The following is a 17,716-nucleotide window of genomic DNA, read 5'->3' on the forward strand; positions in this document are numbered from 1 at the left end:
AATTTTACATACATGGAAGTATGATTAAAATATCTGAATTAATTGGTTCATAATAAAGAACCCTGAGCTGTCATAATATATTCCCAGATTTGGACCTTAACGTCCAAAATATGGGGGTTAGCATGAAAACCTTCAAGCTTAGTTACCAGCTTGGACCTGGTAAAGCTGCCACCACCCAAAAAATTAGAGTGTTTTGGGGCACTCTGGTCCCCCCAAAAACCTTCCCTGGGGACCCCAAGACCCAAATTCCTTGAGTCTCACAACAAAGGGGAATAAACCATTTCCCTTCCCCCTCCTCCTTCCAGGTGTTCCCTCCCTGGGTTTCTGGAGAGATACACAGAAGCAAGCTCCGTGAATCTAAACAGAGGGATTCCACCCTCCCTATTTCCAGTCCTGGAAACACAAGTACCGAGAGAGAGAGCCAAGCTCCCCCCCCCCGACTCCCAGAGGGAGTGCAAAGTCAGGCTAGTAAATCTAACACACACAGATTCCCCCTGACTTCTTCCTCCCACCAATTCCCTGGTGAGCTACAGACTCAATTCCCTGGAGTTCCCCACTAAAGAAAAACTCCAACAGGTCTTAAAAAGAAAGCTTTATGTAAAAAGAAAGAAAAATACATAAAAATGGTCTCTCTGTATTAAGGTGACAAATACAGGGTCAATTGCTTAAAAGAAATATGAATAAACAGCCTTATTCAAAAAGAATACAATTCAAACACTTCAGCAACTACACACATGTAAATACAAAAGAAAAAAAACAATAACCCCTATTGTTTTATGATCTTTGTACTCACAACTTGGAAACAGAAGATTAGAAAGCAGAAGACAGAAAAATTCCTTCCCATAGCCGAGAGGGACAGACACCAGACAAAGAACAAAGGACTCACACACAAACTTCCCTCCACCCAGATTTGAAAAAGTCTTGTTTCCTGATTGGTCCTCTGGTCAGGTGTTTCAGGTTACTCCTTTCCAGGTAAAAGAACATTAACCCTTAGCTATCTGTTTATGACATGAGCACGTTGATGTTCTTCTATAACTTGTATTTGAATAAGATTCTTCTTATTCACTGACAATCAGAAAATCACATTGCTTCAATTTATCACTACAAAATTTGTCTCTTAGGAAAATGTCACATTAAAATGCTCTGTGTATCATTACTGATCTGTCTGCAGGTAACCATTAGATTTGTTAGTTTAGATAATGCATTTTATAGCTCTTTCTTGGGTTAAAAGCTTAATAATATCAGAAAATAATAGCTATAAGTATTTAGGCCTTGAGGAGCTTATACGGAAATTTCATGCTTTTGTTTTTAGGGATGAGCAATCCAGACTAAATAAGCAATCTAGGAATAGGAATATTACTGCATTCACATAAGAGTTAGTATCTACATGTGCATATTGCTCTTTTATTTTATCCACTTATTTGTTCCACATAAGATGTGCTAGATATCTCAAAGAAGAGATAAAAGGTGCTTATAACTTGGAATTTAGATGTAATAACAAATTAGGAGGATTTTGACTTTAAGATCTTTGATGCAGGGACAGTCTTCTATTTTTATGTTTGTGCATAGCTTACCAAACTCATCCTGGGAGGGGCTTCTGGACATTGTTATAATACAAATATAATAAATGAGTACATGTAACAAGCAGCGGCTTGTCCTACCCCACAGGCCAAGTATGTGGTTCCCACCCAGTCTCTTTCAAGCAGGTTTATTCTCTTTCACAAGTAAATAAACAGAAAACAGTCATTTAACTCACTCTATGCTCTCAGGTTTCAGGGTCACCAGCACACTGATCCTGGCAACTTCCAGTTCCTAGTCAGCTCACTTCCTGAACACCTGGCTGCTTGTTATAAGAACTCAACAGAGGAACTCCAGTCCACTGTCGCTTCCCTTCCCCAGGCAAAGCCTGGCCCAAACAATCTCACTCTAAACCTGGCCTCTAGCAGCCTTTTTATAATTGCAGGTATAGACCAGTCCATTTAATTGGCTGCACTGGGCTTACCTGCTCTGACACAGGGGAGCTGGGCCCAGTCTGCTTGCAGGCACCAGCTGCCCAGTGACATCTCTCTCCCATTTTAGGGGAAAAATATTGTTGTTTTTTTCCCCAAAGACATAATTTATAGCACTTCAGGACTCTAAAATTTCCCCAAACCATCCAAAATATTCTCCTTAGTTGCTTAGCATAAGAAACCCCATGCAGCATTTCACATTAAAGGGGAAGGGGTAGCTCAGTGGTTTGAGCATTCACCTGCTAAACCCACAGTTGTGAGCTCAATCCTTGAGAGGGCCACTTAGGGATCTGGGGCAAAGGCAGGGGATGCTGGTGAAGGCAGAGGGCTGGACTTGATGACCTTTCAAGGTCCCTTCCAGTTCTAGGAGATAGGTATATCTCCAATTATTATTATTACATAAATACTGCCCCATCGCTGAGTGTTTTTTCAGTTCCATGACTCCTAACACAAAACCCTTAGTCCCAGTTTCCCAAAGTCTTATACAATGGGGTTACAGTCATGCGCCTAGCCTCACCCGGCACAGCCAACATACAGTTTATCCTTCTACATCTAGACTTTGAGTTCCCTATCTACACAGGCTTTTCAATCTCTGCACATAGTTTATACTTTAGTATCAAATTCATGGAAAGTGAAGAGTAGGTTCTCTTTCCTCCTCAGTGCGATGAAGATCTGTCATGTGTTGTTCCCTCTTGCGCTTGAGGTTCTGTAACTCACATTCTGGTGCTTCTAATCACTCTGTAAGCTCCCCGGTCTGTAGGGTGGGAGCTGTAGGACTGGTACTCACTGTATCCTGCCCCATATCAGAGCCTTATGTCCATGGCAGACCCCTCATGTTGGCTTCTATTTGTTGGTATGATCCCATCTGTGTCCCCACGCTAATTTGTATAATGGGGAATTTAGTTCGGTCACCACGAGTTTGAGACTCAATGTGGGTCTCACAGTACCCTGCTGAGACTGGGAGTCTGTCTTGGTTCCCACAGTATCTGGCTTACTTTGACACTCAGTTTCAGTCTCTGATGGCTTCCATTCCCTAGTACTTTTCCCTATTCGGCTCTGAGCCAATTCTTTTCACAGATCAAGCATTGTTGTTTCTCTTTCTCCATTTCCACCCAAACCCAGGCTAACTCTTCTTCTAAATCCAGTAGGTGTTTGATAATCCCCCCTCCCCATGAGCTGCTTACATCATCCAACTCTTCTTGATACTTGCTAAGATGATCTCTTTGTCCTTGGAGTCAAGTATCAGAGGGGTAGCAGTGCTAGTCTGGATCTGTAAAAGCAGCAAAGAGTCCTGTGGCACCTTAAAGACTAACAGATGTATTGGAACATGAGCTTTCGTGGGTGAATACTCACTTCGTCGGATGCATGTGACATGCATCCAACGAAGTGGGTATTCACCTACGAAAGCTCATGCTCCAATATGTCTGTTAGTCTATAAGTTGCCACAGGACTCTTTGGTCCTTGGAGATGGTTGTGTTCTCCCTCTCAGCCTCCCTTTGCCATCTTTACTATGACTTTCTTACTTTCTTTTCTAGTCAACCACTAGCCCTCTTAGTCCTGGGTTCTAGTCCCTGTTTTATGAGGGTTGAGAAACCTACCCTGTGACTCCTAGGAACTGTTGGCCAAGGCAGATTCTTGACTACCTTGATACATAGTCAAGCTCTCAGACCCTGAACCTCCATGTCAACTTTGGCTATCGGGCACACGTGGATCTCTCCATGGATACATGAGACCTGTATTGGGAGATGCTGCTCTCTTATTTATCCTTGTCCAATCCTCTCTGTCAAGAGTGCACACATAACCCTAGTCTACATGTCCCTTAGCCACTCTTCTTCCCAATCTAATTGGTACTAACCATGGCCTGCCCCCCTGAATTCTGAGTGGACCTCCCCATCCTGATCCTGCTGTAGTAACAATTTATGTAGTCACATTCCATAATCAGACAACTCTATTTAATGTGTGTGGCCACACTGAAAGCATGAGATGGGGCCACTTGGTCCATCCCATCCAAGTGTTTCTGCTAAACTGTGGGGCTTCATGTAGTTCCTGTGTGTTCCCCAGGTTTTGGCCTCTTGTTGTCTTTTCCCCTTGTAAGCTTTCCTGGGACATCCCTTGTTCAGCCCCCATGAGTTGGTCATATCGCCCTGGTTGCTCTTCTCCTTCAGCCTCAAAAAAGGCTTCAGTTTGCTTCATAGCCTCCCTACCTGAGATCAGCTGAAACTGCATTGCCCAGGTCTGTATTCCCACAGGTAAAATCTTTAGGAATTATTCCAGTATAATCTGGCTCATAACCTTATCTGTTGAGCTGGTCTCAGGGCAGAGCCACTGCATTGCAAGATCTCAGTTTCTGGGCTGTTATGCCCATGGAGGAAACAGTTCCACCTGAAACCAGTGTCTGTATGCCCCAGGAGTCAGCCCTAATCAGTCTAAAGTAGCTACCTTCATTACTGGGTAAGAGTTTTCCTGGTCATTGCTTACCACCCAGTAAGCTCCCTGTGCATCACTGGTAAGGAGTGGTGCTATTCAGGTCACCCATGTCAAATCCTCCTAGGCCACTGTCTTTGCCACCCTCTCTAACACAGGGAGAAAGGCCTAGCAATCATTTTCTGGTGCAAACGTCTCTAGGCCCAGGGCCAGCCAACCAAGGGTTCCATCACTGATTGTGTTGCCTGGTGCTCCTTGGACCAATCACTTCTGCAGCCACTCCTGCTGTTGGAAGTGGATTTCTTGACACCTCTGTTGATGCTGCAATCTGGGCTTCCTGCTGCTTCTCTTGATTCTCCATTAATTGAATAAGTAAGGTCTGAGTCTGCTGTTGCTACTTTTATGGCCACTATATTGAAGCTCTCTGCTGCTGCCGCTTTGTCTCAAACAAGAGATCATTTCCTATTCCATAGGCAGGCCAGATCCCAGTTCTGGTACCACATGCCACTGTGAGGGGCTTCTTCCCCCCAACTGATCCAGACTATTGGCCAACTATATAGTGCTGCTCCACGTTTCTTTCAAGTAGGTCTTTTCTCTTCCACAAGAGAGTAAATAAACAGAAAACAGTCTTTTAACTCACTCTTTGGTTTCAGGCTTCCTAGTTCCCCTCCCAGGGTCACCTTAGCAACTTCCAAGTTCTAGTCAGGTCATCCTCCTTCCTGAAGTAGTAGCCCCAGGGCTGCCTCCATGAGTACCTTATTTAATATTTTTTTAGTTTATTTATGGCTTTATGACAAAAGTGGTTTTGCTTGTAGTATCTGATTTTGATAGGGTGGATAGCTCCTGTTTCAGCCATGAAGGGGCATGATCTGCCTAAGAGTGAAAATGAGCAGTCCCCTGCCAGCTAGTATATATCTCTGAACTGGAGATGCATGTCACCCATTATCAAAGTTCTCTCAGCAGTATTTTCTGACACATATTTTTGCATTGGCCAAAAAGATCTTCTACCACGTAAGTGGCCAGCACAGCTCCACTTCCACGTCCACAACACTGTATCCATTACTCTGTCAACACACTTGAGTGGTAAATATCAATTAGATTTGCATCTATTTTTACTGTGAATGGTCAGGGCACACCATAACATTCTTGCTAAGCCAGAAAAGTTCTTCATTTTAAAAAATAACAAAACAATAAACATAAAATCCAGCCACCATGATTTCAGTGTGCTACCATTAGCATAAATTGTGTGTCATTAACATAAATATATAATACTAATTTGCAATAATCACCTCACTTGTAACCCCTCTGCTACTGGGGGACTGCACCCTCCCTTGCAGAAGAAATTTCAGGCCCAGACTTGCAGACCTTACTCATACAATACTCCTGATGAAGGAAATTAGAGTTCCTGTAGTCCTTATTTATGCAGATCTGGTTCGTAGTGACCTTGGCGGCTAAAACTAATCCATATTGATATAACTAGAGTTTATTTCCTCTTATTTAAAATAACTTTTAATAATACAAAAGTCTATAAGTGTATGATTATCTAATCAGAAATTACGATCCATAAACATCCATATTTCAAACAATAAATCATTATTTGTAATCTCAGGGTTTGTCTATAGGGTGGGGTAAAGCACCCTAAGGGAGAGTGATTTCCAAAGTGCTAATGCGCTGCTCATTAATTTCTGCATGTCAATTCTGCTAGTGTGCTTTAAACGTACTACTGTACACTGTAAATTAAATGAAGATATCAGAAATCAGTGACAAAGTTTCCTCACAATCCCAAAGATTTTGGATTTCTGCTAGCAGCATGAGTTCTGAAATAATTGTTTGTCTGAGCAGAAGACTTTGATCCATAGCCTTTGTCAGTACTGTATATAGTAGAACATAGAATAAAACATTCAGGAAAAAAGTAATCAAGATTATGCTGACTTTAACATCCACACTTACAAAAAACTTTAAGCAACTACAGCATTTTGCATTATAATTGCATACACCATTTTGCTTTATCAAAAAGTAATTTTAAAATATACTGCATTGCTTTTCAAAGAAATAATAATTCTCTTCACGTGAAGTAGCTTTCCATTTTTTATTCACTTACAATTCAAACAATAGTCCAGTTTTCTTTGGGGGAACGGAGTAGTTACATTCTTTCATCACTGATTATTCTTTAATTTCAGCTTTAGACATGTAGACATAACTTTTTTTGTTAGAATACTTTCTTAGTGAGCAGAAGAGCTGTTTAATTTCACATTTAACATAATTTATGTGAAATCTTCTTAGTATTTAAGTTTGCTAAAAAATTAGCAAGCTCAGGACTTCAAACTAGTAAAACATGCTGTCTCATTCACTTGAGGTGAAACTGTTGCAATTTACAGACTGAACATCTTATCTCTATGCATATGAGTAGCCATTCCAGATAGCATCAGGGGTACTATATTCCCTTTCCACCGTGGCTGGCGGGCTCTACCAGCTAGTGTTGAGTAGGAGTGGTCATAGTTCAATTTCCTTCCACTGCTTTTCCAGAAGCAAGCACTGGCAGCAGAATTAATCCTACTATATTTGTGCTTGGTGAACTAAAGGATTTCTATTGTGTGCCAGTCTTAGGCAAGGAATACAAGAGCCCCTTGTTTTGTCTTCCTAACTTTTGAACTCTTGGAGGAAGTAGTCTGATTTTATCTTTCCCCTTTTACATAATGGCTGCCAGTAGCATTCCATTCTCCTATTCGTATAGCCACTAATTACCAGATTAAGTTGTAGAAGTATTCTGTATTGTAAATTCATAGTCTTCTAGAGATGTACAACATATTCAAAAATCTGAACAAAATTACTCAAAATACTGCTTTTCCTGATTTGAATTTGGGTCGTGCAAACTCATGTGCAGTGGAAAGATAAAAATTTGCATTCAAAATTCTAAGTAGCAAAAAAGTTTAACATTACAGTTCTACCTCTCACAGGCTTTTTCCAGCAACTAACTCATTGGAAAGAGAGAGCAAGTCACTAGTCTCATTATCATTAATTTCATTCCTCAACCTCAGAGAGAACAAAGATAAAAATGTTTTTCCAAAACACTTGTGCAGAGAACTCAAACTGTGGAAAATGTTGGACATCTCATAAGTCTGAGCTTATGAAATAAAAGACAGTGGCTTAATAACCACCAAAGGCCCAAACCTTAACTTCAGAGATATTTTTACCTGCATAAATAGACAGCAGGATTAGGCCTCAGCCGCAGTATGAAAGAAATAAAGCACAAAAGCACACCAAGAGCCTTTTTTTCCTGCTGGAGACAGGAAAAATGAATTAACAAAGGCAAATGAAGCATGTGTCCACAGGCAAGGAGATTTGTTTCTTCTTCCTCTACAGGAAGAAAGGTTGAGCCTTATCATCTCCAAATGATTCTGGAAAACAGTGCAGAACAACATACTAAGTTCTAGTGTATGCTGCATTTATGTTTAATAGAAAATTATAGGAATCTGTTTATTATAAGCTTACTGAATTTTTATGACCTGCCTATTGAACCAAAAATATCTATTTTAAGTAAACTGAATGATAATTATAACAGCCAATATTGTATATGGACAGCAGTATGCTTATTGTTGGTCAGCAACCAGCAGAAAGCATATCAGATAATAAAAGAGGAAAGATACAATACATCACAAACCCACATCCATATAATTACAAATGTAGGGTTAGGACCACATTTTCAAAAATGGGTCCATTAATTGCAACCCAAATATCTGCCATATACTCACACACACAAAGGGTCATTTGTGGATACAAACTAGATATTTACATATGAAAGAGTGTAGTGAGGTGTGTAATTAACAACTTTGTATCGATTTATAACCAATTTGAGTTTCCCTTAACACCAACTAAAAATTATTAGTTTTTAGTGTATCTTTAAAAGATTGTGAGAGGTACCTGGAGGATTGGATGGATTATCTTTTGTTAAAGAGTAGTTACTTTTTAATGACAGCCATGTTATGAGATAAATTGATTTAACAAAACCACAGCCATTTTGTGCACTTAGCCACCATTAGCTGGAAGCAAGAACACCATGTAGTCAGGAATAACTTGAGCTTTGCATAAGTATATGAAATAGCTGCAGCTGCCGTTTTGCAGATAAGGATAGAAAGTAAAATTGGAAGAATCATGAGAATGAGTGGAAGTATGGATATCTGACCTTGGATCTGGGTATTCCCGATTATGAGTTTTTGCTGATCTCATGACTAGGAGCTACTTGCTGATGTTAGGAAAGATGTTAGTTTGCAAGTTATGTGCTTTGTTTTGAGCAACCTATAAAAAGATAAGTCAGTGTGTGTAAATTGGAGGTTTGGATAAGTTTTCTATGAGCTCAGAGGTTGACATCCCACTCCCCAGCGGCTAAGTGGAAGGCTGCCCATCAGAAACCTGCTGCTGACCACTCAACGCCATCTCAGACTTTGGGCAACTATATCTGGGTTTCTATAGACTATTTTAGAGGTGTACTGTAGACCTAATAAAAAGGATGTTGGCGGGGGGAGTGAAAACACTGAAATGTATGCCAATCATTTATCAGATGGAGAAGCTGCGTCCCCATCAATTTATTCCAAAAACTGCCTGGAGAGGGGAGAATAGAAGTTACCATACTTTCAGGTTCAGAAAACCCCAGGTAACAACCACATTTAGTAACAGTTACCATACTATGATATCTGAAAAATGGCAACATAACAACTGTGTTTATCTTAGACCATCCTGTGGTAACTTTTGGAGAAATGTTGACTTTGAAATGGGGTGAATTGCACACACTAATGAAATTATAACAGCATTATATGGTATGGGCACAGTTCACTACACTAACATAATTTGTAAGTTATAAGGTCTCTACAAACACACACACTCACACACTAATAAAGGCCTCCATTCAGGCAGTTCCATTTTCCCTGTCTCTCTCTTTGTGAAACTTCACGTCAGTGATTTTGCAAATATGAATAAAAGAAGTTATGGTGTAACCCAAGCTTACACTTAGAGCAACTGACATTCCACATTTTTCAGTTGCATAGGATAAGTAAATATTATAATAGTTCTTAAAATGACATTTGAACTATAGAAATTGCTTAAGTGTCTGTTTTAAATTCTCTTGTTCATAGAAGATTATGTATCTGTCAGTGGTGCACTAGTTTGTAGGTCAATATTGTCAGTTCACATCTATTGGTGCCTTGGCCCTTCTTGGTAGCTGGAACTTATCCCACTCTCTATGGCTCTTCGGATACTTTTCTCTTTATTTCTATTAAAAAGCTACTTTCTACTACTACATACCACAGGTGCTGACTTTCCATTGTGCCGGGGGGTGCTCAACTTCAAGCTCTGCCCTATGGCCCATCCCCATTCCAACCCTTTCCTCAAGGCCCCACACCAGCCCCAGCTCTTCTCACCTCCGCTCCACCCTGCCCCACTTCTTCCAGAAGCATTCTGCCCCCTCACCTGAGCGCACCATGTCCTTGCTCTTCCCCTCCCCCCAGCCTCCTGCACATCACGAAACAGCTGATTGTGGTGGGCAGGAGGTGTGTGGAGGAAAGGGGAGGTGCTGACTGGCAGAGCCTGATGGTGGGCAAGAGGCGCTGGGGGTGGGGGGATGCTGATAGGGGGCTGCTGGTGCTCAGCACCCACCATTTTTTCTCTGTTGGTGCTCCAGCCCCGAAGGACCCACAGAGTCTGCGCCTATGCTACATAGGGTGTTCTAGCTATAGTGCAAAGAAATAGACTGCAAAAAATTTCCAGCTACCACATAAGTTATGATACTTTGAGCTACCAAGTACAACTCTTTTTTAGTGTAGCAACAAATCAATAATAGAAAGTGAGTTATAAGTAATAACTTTCTTATTGGTTCAACGCACCACTGACTCATATCAATCCTCCACAAAAGTATCAGACATTTGAATTCCAGTACTGCCTTAAGTGCTGTTAATTTGCATATAAGAAATGAACTTGTTTGCATATCAGAAATGAACAACTCGTCAAAAATATAAAATGCAAAGAAGTAACAATACATTTTATAGTTTTTCCCCTAGATTAATTGGAATTTGGTTGTGTTTTGAAGAGTTCATCATAAATTGAATATGAAATACTGATGCTTTGCTAGAAGGAGTTTTTTCAATAGTATAGAATAAACATGTGATTTGATTATAACATGACATTATTGATCTGACTTTTTATACTTAGGTTACACTATTCTATACTGAGGACCAAAAACACTGCTGTCTTAGGTAGTACTCTGGACCACTCATTAATGCAGGTATGTGTATGCAAGCAGGGGAAATGACACTTCTAGCTCATAGTGTGGAGATAGGCTTATAATAAACTACGTCTACATAAAAATCATATAAATTACATAAGGGTATCTTATGTCAGATCTGAATTTCTCCCTATAGCCTTTTAAATAAACATTTTTAGAAAATGTGATATTGTAAGAATCACGTTCACATATATAAACATTACAGCTAATTATTCTCTCTGCTTTTTCCTCAGCTTACATCAACTTGGTACATCACTACGTTATCCCAAAACATTTTTCAACTGGCATCTTCTTTTTCGAAAGCAAACAGCCACTATTAAAAACTCAGTATTTATCAGCAGTATTGTGCTTTGCTATCAGTTTACAAAATTATCCTTTAGGCCAGTGGTTCCTAACCAGGGGTATATGCACTCTTACGCAGAGGTCTTCCAAGGGGTATATCAACTCATCTACATATTTGCCCAGTTTTACAAAAGGATACATCAAAAACACTAGTGAGGTTAGTACAAAGAAAAATTTCATTGACAATGACTAATTTATACTGCTCTCTATATTATACACTGAAATGTCAGTACAATATTTATATTCCAATTAATTTATTTTATACTTGTATGGTAAAAATGAGAAATTAAGCAGTTTCTCAGTAACAGTGTGCTGTGACACTTTTGTATTTTTATGTCTGATTTTGTGAGCAAGTAGTTTTTAAGTGAAGTGAAACTTGGGGTACACAAGACAAAGCAGACTCCTAAAAGGGGTTGTCATAAACAGATAGTTAAGGGTTAATGTCTCTTTTACCTGTAAAGGGTTACAAGCAGTGAACCTGGAACACCTGACCAGAGGACCAATCAGAAGCCAAGATACTTTCAAATCTCAGTGGAGGGAAGTCTTTGTTTTGTGTTGTTTGTTTGTCTGTTGTTCTCTCTGGGTTCTGAGAGTGACCAGACGTACCTACAGGCTCTCTAATTTTCTGTTAAAGTAGTAAGTCCAAGTAGAAAGGCGGTTTAGTCTTTTTTGATTGTTTTCTTTATTTGCAAATGTGTATTTTGCTGGAAGGATTCAAATGTGTATTTTGCTGGACGGATTTTAATTTGTATTTGTGCTGGGGGGAAGGCTTCTCTCTAGTGTCTATAAGCTGAAAGACCCTGTAACATTTACCATCTTGATTACAGAGACAACTTTTACTTTTTTCTTTCTTTTATTAAAAGCTTGTCTTTTTAAGACCTGATTGATTTTTTCCCCTTGTAGAGGCTCAAGGGAATTGAGTCTGTACTCACCAGGGAACTGGTGGGAGAAAAGGAGAGAGAAGGGAGGGAGGAAGGTGGAATTCCTCTGTTTTAGATTCACGGAGCTTGAATCTGTATTACCTCTTGGGGAGGGGAAAAGAGGAGGGGGGAAGGTGCATTCCTCTCTGTTTTAAAATTCAAGGAGTTTGAATCACAGTGATCTTCCAGGATAACCCAGGGAGGGAAAGCCTGGGAGAGGCAACGATGGGGGAAAGAGTTGACTTTCCTTGTGTAAGATCCAGGGGGTCTGGGTCTTGGGGTCCTCTGGAAAGGTTTTGGGGGGATCAGAGTGTACCAGGCACTGCAAGTCCTGGTTGGTGGCAGCACTACAAGATCTAAGCTGGTAATTAAGCTTAGGGGGATTCATGCTGGTACCCCATCTTTTGGACGCTAAGGTTCAGAGTGGAGGTTATACCATGACAGGGGTACAGTAATCTGGAAACATTGAGAGCCAGCACTTTAGGCGGTTAGGCAACGTTAAACTTTCTGAGTGTGTAGTTTCAGTTCTACAACAACAAAAATTTGGGTATCAAAACAGATTTAATAAAGAAAATTATGTGAAAATTGGATGCTATTAAAATCATTTGAGAGGGTTATATGTTTTCATATCTGTAACAGAGGAATGACTGTATGATGATTAATATAGCTTAATTTCCAAAAGTCTACCATTGTATTTTCCATCTGGAAATGTATGCAAAAACATCAATAGCTATACTCCTCAACGAAAGGTTCCAATTCTCTGTTACACCCTGTCAGTAAAAAAGAACATTATAATTTGCTAATATCTACTAAGCAATTTTCCATGAAATATGTAATTGTTATTTGTAACAAACATGAAGGGCACCCATGCATGTCTTCAGTACAGCAAAGGCAAATATAAATTGAAGTTACAATACATGGAATATGCCAACAAAGATCTGTTGCTCAATTCTTGCTTTCACCTTCAAAACACTTTTGCAGATATTAATTAGTGTATCATTATACCATACCAAATGCATTGACTAATATCATCTCTATTTTATAACTAGATAAATTCAGGCAGAGAAAGGTCAACTGACTTTCTCAAGGTCAGAGGAAGTGTGATATATCTGAGCCCTTGTTAAAATTCCGGGCCAAAATCCTGACTTCACAGAAGTGAGTGGCAAGAATCCTACTGATTTCAGCAAGTCCAGGATTGCATCTGAAGAGTTTATGCCTCTTACTCCTGTGCAGCCACACTGATCTCTGAAGAAGTTTCTTCTAATAAATACATACACCTTGGAGAAAACCCCCCACATGCATTTTAGTATATTAGTACTAAAAGTATTTAACAGAAAAAGAAACATTATTCCCTTGGTATAAGGCAACACAAATACTAAAAATAAAAACGATGTACATTGAAAAACGCATACCCCCTATGCGGCACACAAGGATTGCTAGCAGTGCAATACCTTCACCATCTCTCCTGCTCTAAACTTTTTTGGATTGAATCAACAATCAGACAATCTGAACATTCTCTTTTACACCCATATATCTCTCATATTCCTTTTTTTCTTTTGCAATATAATGTAGCTTTGAGATACAAGAAATAAAAACAAACTAACAAACAAAAAATGGATATTGACTTGAAATTGTTTTTAGCTCTTGAGAAATCATGTATCTGAACAGAATATGGAAACAGCACTACAAACAGCAATTGTAGTAAAGTTAGTTTTTAAGTGCTGAATCCTACACATTTGGAGGAAAATTTATAGTCTGGCAAAATCCTGCAACTATTGTGGTTTTTACACAAATTGTCATCACACTGATCTGAAACTTTGGTTAGCTTCTTTAGCTAGTACAACTTATTTTTTCCCCAAGTAGGATGTATTAGGAATAATAACAGGGAGGCATAAGAAAGCAGGTCATCACAACACACTTCATTCAAAACACTGAAACATCAGTGGAGTTTAGCTGTAAATATGATGTCAGAATATGAATTCCTTATATACAACACATAAAAAAGAGTGTACTTTACCTCACTTTTAAATTGCCTTGTTGTGGCTGTCCATCATAAATTGACAAAATATCAAAATCTTCCTCGAGGGCAAAAGTGTGAAATGACAGTTGTATCCGGTTACGTTCTCCTGTGATAATGATCCATGTGCAGTTGGCATAATTTGGATAACCATGAGGAAATCCAGGACTTTCTATTGTACCATTTGGTCCCTGTACTAAACCGCCACAATTCTGACCTGGAAAAGAAGAAATGAAATTATGTCATTTTTTGTAATATTTTTCTGCTGCTTTTTATCCCATTTGTTTTTAACCAATAGCCATACCTGAACTTAATATTTTGACAATTAATCTTTTCTATGTTTGCACAACAATCTTCTCCCTGGGCCCAATTTTCAAATGCCATCATTGGGCATTCTGAGGCACCCATAACCTTACAGTCAATCATTAATGCAGTTATTAAGCATCAAATTGAGCACCCAAATGCAAAGTTTAGTCAGCTAATGTAGGTACCAAAGTTTGAACACTAAATTACATTGTTTTATAGTGTTTATTTAACACTGAAAGCTAAAATAGAGGCACATTTTCTGAATTACTTGCACTGAATTCTAAGAGTCCTACATTTATATGGTAAATCATTATATAGTACCTATTCTGTAATTTATTCAATCTGCAAAGAAAGGGTTAATTTTGTCATTTTCAAAAATTAATATTAAGGATCTGCTTACCATGGCCTTCTAGTTTTATGCCTCCCGCAGAACTTTATGAGGGTACAGCAACTCATTCACATGAAGTCCTCAGCAAATAGACTTCACTCACTAGGAACACTTCTGGTAACAGTGTAGCTGGTTTCCTTAATCCTACATACCATAGAGACACTGAAGCTCAGACATGCATCTGAGGAAGTGGGTATTCACCCACAAAAGCTCATGCTCCAAAACGTCTGTTATCTATAAGGTGCCACAGGATTCTTTGCTGCTTTTACAGATCCAGACTAACACGGCTACCCCTCTGATACTTGAAGCTCAGAATTACTGTCAAGCTTAGAATTAAATTGTGTTATGATTAATGAAATATTTGTTTGGGAAAAGTTTGAGGCCATGTTGTGAACTACAGTGCTTGGATTCTTATGTGTAGCTCAAGCATTGTAAAAACAAGTATAATCCCAGCATTTATTGTTACACCTAAAACAGAAAATTATTTTAGACTACAGTTTTATTTTTAACTTCACAGGAGTATAAATCTTTTTTAAAAATGCTATTTAATGCTTGAGAGAGGTTTCTAAATCTTAAGAAAAGAATTTAATAAAAAGGATTTGCAGGTTAAAACTAAGGAACTAAGAAGTAACCATTTTTTACTAAATTTTAAATCTAGCAATAACTCTAATGGTTAGATATTAAAGCTCTGGGGATTCAATAGGTCATTACAAGGAAAAGCTTTTCTAATATATCCACTAATTGTTTCATATGAAGCCAGTACAGACATTAGTACACATTTGTGAACAGTGAATGCATTAAATTACAAACACAGCATGTTTCAGTTATATACTGTTTAATTGAATTTTCAAATGTTCTCATAGAACCTTTGGCAATCCATTGTATTCCTTCCTCAACAACCATAGGGGAAGGAATACCAGCAGGGAATTCCCTTGGTGTACAGGAACTCCCTCCTCACAGAAAGCCAGTACAGCCAGGTTCTGTGAGAGCCTCCCTGCTGCACCTGAGCACAGAAGGGATACCAGAGGACAGGGGGTGGAGCAGAGCTACTGAAAGCAACCTGGCAACTGACCTAAGACCCATCTGGGCCACAGTTGCCCCTTAGAATTACAGCTCTGTAACTGGCATGGAGAAGAATCTAGCCTAATATGTGAATTAAATTTGCAGATACTGCAAAAGTGGGAGAAATAACACAAAGGAACTTAAAGAGGCTATCAATATGAGCAAAGCAAGGACAAAACACAATCCAAGAGTGCAAGGTAGAAAGGGGGCAGTATGCAGATCGAGAGTGCATATATACAAGGAAGCTTGATTTCAATTTAATCCTCAGTTAAGGACTCTATTTTCATGCTAAATCTTTCCCCCTTTTTAGTCTCTCTCTTGCAGAGTAATTTCAAGGCTGAACATCTGAGGTCTCGTTAATGTAGACTCAGGTTACCCTGCAATCTCTTCTCTCTTTCTTGTCAGTTTTTACTTCATGTGTTTAAAATGAGTAACACACCAAACCTATGATGTTCAGGATCAAGCCTCAAAAACTATTAAAACAGGATTAAGGAGATAGGGTGAAAATAAACATTCTTTAGTGCGATGAGTGAGGCTGCGTAGTTACCTCCCCAAGGATTTTCTTTTTGTTTTATTTCCTGTCCCCTAGTGTGAGACTCAACCTTATTTCTCCTCATTGTCTGCAGCCTCTTCTTTCACCAGTTCAATTTTGTTTTTCTGTGTGTTTATTACCTTCCAATTTTGATATTGTTCATAAACATGATCACTATTCAATCTGTATCAAAGAAGCACCTGACAAAGAGAACCATAAAGGGGCCATGCCTAGAGAATCATAGGGGCTATGGAAGAAGCCATGTGAAGAGAACCATAAAGGGGCCAGTGCCAAAAGGTGCTTGGGTTCATTTGCTTTTATTTGTATATATTTTATTTTGAAAAAAATGTAGAAATCATAATCCTTGGCTACAGCTATCAACAACATCAGTGACTGAAGATTGAGAGCTATTTAGAGAACCTGTTCCATGGACCACCAGAAGTGTTCTGCAAGCCCAGTTCAAGAACTGTTGGCCCAGGAAACTGACCTCTTATTTCAAGCCTGGAACTAGTCCCCATCCAGGTCAGAGATGGAGCATATTAGCAGAGCTGCACTGGGAAAAGAACACAGGCTCTGCCCAGGTTGTAATTGTTTAGTCAATAAACGTAAGTCAAAATCCAGAGCTGTCACATTCTACACCTCTCCCAAACAGTAAATGAAAAGACTTATGGGAGACAGTTGAAAGCAAATTAGATATGAGCTGGAAATGAAATACAGTATAAAATAACACTGTTTTGGGCTGCAGAGGCATCATAAAACAAACATAGGCCACTGGTGAGACTAATTTACAATGCTCTATTATGTTCTGGACACTTCAATACCCGTAAAATGTTGATAAATTGGAAGGAATTCAGAGAAGAGCAACGAGAACAATTAAAAATCCTGAACAGACTGAAATGTAAATATTAAAGATCAAAGAGTTTAAATAGTAGTAGTCGGATGAAATTAAGCAAAGGAGAATGTAGGCTGACTAAAAGGAAAAAATACCCTAAAAATAAGATCTATTAACATAACTGGCAGATGCTACAGCCTGTGTGTCAGTTAAATCTGTACAGGGCACATCACCAGAAGAAAATCTAGTCATTGTCAGGGGAATGCAATTGTGATCTAATAGGTCCATCATTAAATTCCACTGAACTATTATTAAAAGGTGTACAGTAGATTGTATGGATGTAAAATGTGTTATTGGCACTAATATGACTTTTATATACAGATTGTAAGGAGACGTCAATATAGATATTTTGACTTCATAATATAAAAATATAGTACGAGGGAAGTTCTATGATTGTAACTGAAGGTCATTGTTAGAAAACTTCCTAAGGAATTTCACTGGAACTATTATGAGGAGTTTGGTACTTGGGTACCTGAGAGACCAGTTTTCTTCCAATACCATACAATAATGGCTGTGATCAATGGAGGCCCTTGAGCTATATCAGCCCAGG

General features: G+C 39.1%; 1 protein-coding gene across 2 annotated transcripts in view; it reads right to left on the reverse strand.

Annotated features, from left to right (window-relative positions):
- CSMD1 (CUB and Sushi multiple domains 1) overlaps positions 1-17,716 on the reverse strand; it is a 2,060,432-nt gene that overhangs the window by 1,742,433 nt on the left and 300,283 nt on the right. For both annotated transcript variants that reach the window (XM_030555566.1, XM_030555565.1), the window contains exon 2: positions 13,987-14,203. In XM_030555566.1, coding sequence (XP_030411426.1) covers positions 13,987-14,203 — 217 coding nt within the window. The remainder of the gene's footprint in view (positions 1-13,986; positions 14,204-17,716) is intronic.

This window comes from Gopherus evgoodei, chromosome 3 (genome assembly GCF_007399415.2).
Source record: "Gopherus evgoodei ecotype Sinaloan lineage chromosome 3, rGopEvg1_v1.p, whole genome shotgun sequence".
NCBI lineage: Eukaryota > Metazoa > Chordata > Testudines > Testudinidae > Gopherus > Gopherus evgoodei.